Source organism: Narcine bancroftii, unplaced genomic scaffold (genome assembly GCF_036971445.1).
Source record: "Narcine bancroftii isolate sNarBan1 unplaced genomic scaffold, sNarBan1.hap1 Scaffold_781, whole genome shotgun sequence".
Classification (NCBI taxonomy): Eukaryota; Metazoa; Chordata; class Chondrichthyes; order Torpediniformes; family Narcinidae; genus Narcine; species Narcine bancroftii.
This window is the reverse complement of record NW_027212287.1, coordinates 14,464-22,055: the sequence shown is the minus strand read 5'-3', so window position 1 is coordinate 22,055 and position 7,592 is coordinate 14,464. Positions and strand designations below refer to the sequence as shown.

Genomic DNA, 7,592 nt, shown 5'->3' with positions numbered 1-7,592 from the left:
GGATGATTCCGGGAATGAAAAGGTTATCACATGCTCCACCTGTGCTCATTGGAGTTTAGGAGAATGAGGGGGGATCTCATCAAAACCTTTTGAATGTTAAAAGATGTGGGCAGGTGAGTTTTAGAAAGATTGTTTCCCATGGTGGGAGAGTCTAGGACAAATGGAGCACACCTTTAGGACTGAAGGGCATCCTCTTTGAACAGAGATGTGGAAGAATTTCTTTTGCCAGAAGGTGGTGATTCTGTGGAATTTGTTGCCACAAGCGGTTGAGGGAGCCGGTCATTGGGTGTATTTAAGACAGAGATTGACAGGTTCTTGATTAGCCAGGGCATCAAAGGTTATGGGGAGAAGGACGGACAATGGGGCAGAGTGGGAAAATGGATCAGCTCATGATGGAATGGCAGAGCAGACTTGATGGGCTGAATGGCCTATTTCTGCTCTGTTATCTTATGGTCAGAAAAACATGTGGGAAGGTCAGTGATATGCCATCCTTTATTGCAAAAGGCATTCAGTAAAGAGTTCTTGCTGCAGTTAAATTGGTCTTGGGCAATTCAATTGAATTGTTCATTGTCATGTGTATTGAGATATAGTGAGAGGCTTTGTTTTGTGTGCTATCCAGGCAGGTCAACCCACACTTAAGTACAGCTCATAATGCAATAATAAAAGTTCAGGGTGTAGTGTTACAGTCAGCCAAAGAGTGGAGGGTACAGACTTGATGGGCTGAGTGGCCCAATTCTCCCAAGTCGGAATTGGAATTTATTGTCATGAACATGCCACAAAATTGGTTGGTTTTGCAGAATGCCACAATGCAAATATTGGTATAAATTACCTTTTTATAAAATGAGTACACAAGAAGAGAAAGTGAGGCCGTGTCTGTGGTTCATTGTCCGTTTAGAAATCTGATGGCGAAGGGGAAGAAGCTGTTTCTGAGCCTTTTGATCTCAGTGACAGAGGCCATCTAGCCCTTGGGGTCTGCTCTACCATCCCATAAGATGCCACCGTTCTGTCTTACTCTGATGTCAGGTTTTTTTCCCTCGCACTAACTGCAACTGTGAATATTTATTTATCTATCCCTTTATATTCATGATCTTTCTCGGTCTTGGCACATTGTGGTAACTGAATGGCTGCTATTGTAGCTGGTTTATCTTGCGAACCTGTGCGGCTGCAGCAAGTAAAGATTTTGGAGGCACATGGGAGACTGCAGACACTGGAATATGAAGCAAAACACACTCTATTGGAGGAACTCAGCGGGTCGCGCAGGGTCTGTAGGATGTAAAACAGCACAGTACGGGCCTTTTGGCCCACATTTTTGTACTGCGTAACCCTACAAATCTTCCCCACCTCACTCTCATAACGTTCTATTTTTCTTTCATCCATGTGCCTATCTTAGAGTCTTTTAAATGTCCCTATTATACACCACCACCCCTGGCACTATATTCCAGGCACCCACCATCCTCTCTATTTAAAAAAAAACACCCTTGACATCTCCCCTAAACTTTCCTCCACTTACCTTAAACAGACGTGGTCTGGTATTGCCCATGGCTAAATAAAAATGTCCATCCTATCTATACCCCTCATAACCTTGTAGACCTCTATTAAGTCTCCTCTTATCCTACACTCCAAAGAGAAAAGTCCCATAGGACATGTTCTCCAATTCCAGGCAACATCCTGGTGAATCCCGTTTGCCCCCTCTCCACAGCATCCACATCCTTCCTGTAATGAAGCAACCAGAACTCAGCACAATACTCCAAGTGTGGTCTCACCAGAGATTTATACAGCTGCAACATGAACTCACAGCTCTTGAACTCGATCCTCTAACTTGAGATGGGATGGTTAGAATGGCAGTTCGCAATGTTATTACAGTGCCAGTGCCACAGGTTCAAATCCAGCACTGATTGTAAGGAGTGTGCATGCTCTCCCCATGTCTGTGTGGGTTTACACTAGGTGCTCTGGTTTCCTTCCATTTTCCTTGGGGATTAATTGGTCACATGAGTATATTGGGGCGGTGAGGGCACGTGGACTGGAATGGGCTGTTACTGTGCTGGATATCTAAATTTATCTGAAAAAACTAAACACTAACTGAAGGCCAGCACACTGTAGAACTTCTTGCACAGCCTGGAATAGATGGAAAAGGATCAGAAGGGATATAGACCAGATGCAGGAAAACAACACTAGTCCTGAATGTTAAACTTGGTCAGCGTGGGCCATAGAACATCGCAGCCCTTCTAGAATGTGCTGAAATATTATTCTGCCCAGTCCCACTGACCTGCATTCAGGCCATACCCCTCACATCCATCAACCTGTCCAAATTTTTCTTAAATGTTAAAATTCAGCCCAAATTCACCACTTCAGCTGGCAGCTTGTTCCACACTCCCACCACTCTTTTTACATTTTAAATTTAAATTGAATTTTTAAAAACATTAAATCTAGACCTACAGCACAGGAACAAGCCATTCTGGCCACGAGCCTGAGCCTCCCAGTTAACCTACAACCCCCAGTACATTTTTGGAGGGTGGGAGGAAACCAGAGGCCCCCGGGAAAATCCACACAGACACGAGGAAAACGTACAAACTCTTTACAGACGGCAGCGGATTAAACCCCAGGTCACCGACGCTGTGACAGCGTTGCCCTAATGACACCTCCACGTTAACCATGCCACCTGTCAATGTGAAGAAATTTTCCCTAATGCTTTGGGTATATGTAGTTTGACACAACATGGTGGGGCCAAAGGGCCTGCACTGTACTGTAATGTTCTATTTTCCCCCTAAACTCCTCCCTCTTCATCCCTATCCCATGTCCTCTGGTCTATTTGTTTATATATTTATTCATTCATTCATATCATTTATTTATTTATCTATATTTATTTATCCATCCATCCATCTATTTATTTATTTGGATGAAATACTTGTCCTACGTATGTATTGCGTGTTCACACAGACAACCAGAGAACGCTGTTTCATTGGGTTGTACTTGTACAATCAGATATCAATTAACATGACTTGTATCCCACCTACCAGCACTAGAAAAAGCCTACGTGCATTTTTTCTATCTATACTCATCGTAGTTTGTCCCTGAAACACCTGCTGTGTGTGGTGCATCCAGTCTTCGCAGTGGAAGTTGTCTGCCTGAGTAATAGTCTGTTCTCTTCCTCCAGGTACCAGATCCACACGGGTCTCCAACACTCCATCATCCGGCCAAGACAACCCAACTGCCTGCCCCTCGACCAGGTCACCCTGCCCCAGAAGTTGCAGGAAGCTGGCTACTCCACTCATATGGTTGGCAAGTGGCACCTGGGCTTCTACAAGAAGGACTGCCTGCCAACCCGTCGAGGCTTTGACACCTTCTTTGGTACACTGACAGGTAGCACTGATTACTACACCTACGATAACTGTGACGGCCCGGGGGTTTGTGGCTTCGACCTCCACGACGGGGAGAATGTGGCCTGGGAGCACAGTGGCAAGTACTCCACCTCCCTCTACGCCCAGAAGGTGGCCAAGATCTTGGCCTCGCACAGTCCCAAGGAGCCCATCTTCATCTACATTGCATTTCAGGCCGTGCACACACCCCTGCAAGCCCCTAAGGAGTACATCTACCAGTACAGCTCGTACGGCAACGTGGCACGTCGCAAGTACGCAGCCATGGTGACCTGCATGGACGAGGCCATCATGAACATCACCCTGGCCCTCAAGCAGTACGGTTACTATGACAACAGCGTGCTCATCTACTCAACGGATAATGGGGCACAGCCCTTCTCTGGGGGAAACAACTGGCCCCTGAGGGGTCGCAAGGGGACCTATTGGGAAGGGGGAGTCAGGGGAATTGGCTTCGTCCACAGCCCCCTGATCAAGAAGAGGGGGCGGGTGAGTAAGTCGCTGGTTCACATCACGGACTGGTACCCGACCCTGGTCACGCTGGCTGGGGGAAACCTCACTGAGAGCCCCCCGCTTGATGGTTATGACTTGTGGAAGACCATCAGCAAGGGGAAGAAGTCCCCACGCAAGGAGATCCTGCATAATATCGACCCCTTGCACAGCCTGGCCAAGTCGGGCTCCTGGGAGGAAGGGCAGGGCCTCTGGAACACAGCCGTTCAGGCCGCCATCCGACAGGGCGACTGGAAGCTGCTGACCGGAGACCCCGGCTATGGTGACTGGATCCCCCCGCAGACGCTCCCCAGCCTTCCCGGCACTTGGTGGAACCTGGAGCGCCAGAGGCCGGGCCACCGGAGGACGGTGTGGCTCTTCAACATCACGGCTGATCCATTTGAGCGAGAGGAGGTGTCCAGCAAGCATCCAGCAGTGGTGAAGAGGCTGCTGGCCCGGCTGGCGCACTATGACCGGACCTCCATCCCTGTGCGTTACCCGGCGGATGACCCCCGCGCCAACCCAGAGCTCCACGGGGGCGCCTGGGTACCTTGGGCAAGCGAGGATGAGGAAGATCAGGGGGCGAAGGGTGCGGTGAGAAGGAAGAGCAAGAGGAAGAACTGCAAGATCTGCAAGCTCAAATCTTTCTTTAAGAAACTAAACATGCGGATCATGTCCAATCGGATCTAGGATGAGCTGTGGTCCGTGATCCCACGTGGGAAGCTAACCAGGTGTGAGATGAGACACAAACGTGCTGGAGAAAATCAGCAGGTCATGCTACATCCACAGCAAGGACAGGGTAACCAATGGTTCGAGCCTGGGCCCTTCACTTCCCATGGATGCTGCGTGACCTGCTACGTTTCTCCAGCACGCTTGTGTCCTGCACTCCACCCCAGCGTCCGCAGACTTTGGTGTTTATCTAGACGAAACTTGGTGCTTGTGGGGTGCTGAACACAAGAGTCTGGGGACATTTGCCCTGCCCTGCATCCTGGGCCCCTTTACCTGTGCTCCTCCTACCTTCCTGGGGTGGAGTGGGGGGTGGAGTGGGGGGTGAAGGGAGGAGCCTGGATTTAAACAAGGATAAAGTATCCAATGCTTTGTGTGGTTTGAAATATTGCCTCAGATCCAGGCACCCCAGTTCAATTCCAATCCACGACGCTGTCCATGCAGAGTTTGCATTCTCTCCCAGTGTGGCTGCTCGAGTTACCCCACCCCAATCCCAAAATGTAGGGGTCAGTAGATTAATTGGTCATGGTAAATTTCCCCTTATGTGGAAGTCTGGGGGGAGATGACAGCTTGTTCCAGGTTCAGACCAGCCATTGGTGAAAATAGGTCCCTCATAAATCTCTCCCATCTCACCTTACACCTGTGCCCTCCAGTTCTAGAACATCTACCTGCGAAAATGGGCTGTGACTGTTCACTGTATTAACGAGTCTGTTGATGCATTATTGTGAGTCTTGAGTTTTGGATCTAATGGAATTGGGCAAAATTAGCATTCAATTGTAGAAGTGTGGATGGATCAGAGAGTCCGTGTGGAGTTGTTGATGGTGAATTGTTAGTTGAAGCTGGAAGACTTGCAGATGACACGAAGGTTGGTGGTATTGTGAACAGAGTAGAAGATTGTTGAAGGTTACAGGAAGCAGAGTTGGGCAGGGAAGTAGCAGATGGAGTTCAATCCGGAAAGTGTGAAGTGATGCACTTCGGAAGGTTGACGTTGAAGCTGGGGCATGTGGTTAATAGCATGATTCTTAACAGTGAGGAGGAACAGAGAAACCTTGAGCTCCAGATCCATTGATCCCTCAAGGTTTCCATACAGGTTGATCAGATGGTTAAGCTGTGCTGGCCTTCATTACTCGGTGGACTGAGTTCAAGAGCAATGAGGTAATGTTGCAGCTCTACAAAACTTGGTTGAGACCAGACTTGGAACATTGTGTTCAGATCTGGTCATCTCATGACAGGAAGGATGTGGAATTTGTGGAGAAGGGGCAGAGGAGATTCACCAGGATGTCACCTGAATTGAAGAACGTGATGTGTGAGGAAGCATTGACCAAGCTAGGACAGCCAGTGCCTGTTTCCTGGGGTGACAGTAGCAAACACCAGAGGACATCTGTTTAAGGTGAGGGGTGGAAAGTTTCAGGGAGATGTCAGATGCAAGTTTTTTTTTTACACATAGAGAGGTGGGTGCTTTGAATGCATTGCTGGGGGTGGTGGTGGAGGTTGGTACAATAGGGACATTTAAAAGACTCTGACAGGTACATGGATGTAAGAAAAATGGGCTATGGGTGTGAGGGAGGGAAGGTTTAGAGGGAAAGAACATAGAACATTCCAACACAGCACAGACCCTTCAGCCTTCAATGTTGTGCTAGCCTATGTAAACCTACTCCACAATCTAACCCAATGGTTCTCAACCTTTTTCTTTCCACTCACATCCCACTTTAAGTAACCCTCTGCCATCGGTGCTCTGTGATTAGTAAGGGGCTGCTTAAGGTGGGATGTGAGTGGAAAGAAAAAGGTTGAAAACCCCTGTTTTAATCGTCCTTAATTGACTCGTTATGTGCATGGTTTCAGAACTCCAAAGGAAATGGGCCAATGACAATTTTTCTCAAGCAAAATCTTTCAGAACCAATTGAGTCTAGAACAGTGATTTTAAACCTTCCCTTCCCACTCACATCCCACCTTAAGCAATCCCTTACTCATCACAGAGCACCGATGGCAGAGGGATTACTTAAAGTGGGATGTGAGTGGAAAGAAAAAGGTTGAGAACCACTGGGTTAGATTGTGGAGTAGGTTTACATAGGCTAGCACAACATTGAAGGCCGAAGGGCCTGTGCTGTGTTGGAATGTTCTATATTCTTTCCCTCTCCACCACCACCTTCTTCTGTCTGGCAGACCTGGACTTCTCCCTCAATAACATCAACTGCTCACACTCCCTCCAGATCAAAGCTGTGGGTATTCGTTTGGGACCAGAGCTGAAACATTGAATGGGCTTTGCTCTTTACGGATGGTGCCTATCTGCTGAGTTCCTCCAGCCCCCTGTGTGCCCAAGGAGATGTACATTGGAATGAGAGAAGAGGGGGGAGCTGCAATGCTGATAAATGTAACTCAACATCAAAACCAGGAGCAGGAGCCGGCCATCCGGCCCATCGAGCCTGCTCCATCTTTCAATAAGATCACAGCTGATCTGGCCGTGTGCTCAGCACCACTTACCTGCCTGTTCCCATAACCCTTAATTCCCCTCATATCAACAATCTATCAAACTGTGTCTAGGTCCAATTAATGGAATACCCTCTACTGCTTCCTTGCACAGAAACTTTTACATTCACTCGTCACAAGGAAGAGTTCCTCCTTATCTTTCTTAAAAGTAATGTCCCCTAGTTCTAGTGTCACCAGCTAGTGGAAAGAACCTCCCTGCTCTAACTCATCTATTCCTTTTGTCCCCTCATCCTAAACTCTGATTGTAGTCCCAGACAACTCACTTCTCTCCTCCCAGGCTGACCCCCTCAACTCTGGAATCAACCTGATGAACTTCCTCTGCACTGCCTGCTGCCTCAAATCTTGAGGCTTCTGCTAATGTGAGGTTCACAGAGGAGGCTTTGGAAATGTCTCCCATGGGGTGGGGTTTGTTTCCTACAGCTAGCAACAGGCCTCAGTACCTCGTGAAGTTCTCACTCTCCAGGGCTCCTGCCCTGCTCCCCAAGAACAGATTTAAGTTTTTGTTTGTTTGTCACATCA

The 7,592-nt window shown here is 48.2% G+C and overlaps 1 protein-coding gene across 1 annotated transcript; it reads left to right on the top strand.

Annotated features, from left to right (window-relative positions):
- The first annotated feature begins 359 nt into the window (after positions 1–359).
- On the top strand, positions 360–6,189 carry LOC138751165 (arylsulfatase I-like). Its single transcript, XM_069913221.1, has 3 exons — positions 360–473; positions 1,169–1,272; positions 3,155–6,189. Exons 1-3 carry the CDS (start codon positions 360–362, stop codon positions 4,548–4,550), a joined length of 1,614 nt encoding a protein of 537 aa, XP_069769322.1. The 3' UTR covers positions 4,551–6,189.
- Positions 6,190–7,592: the final 1,403 nt, after the last annotated feature.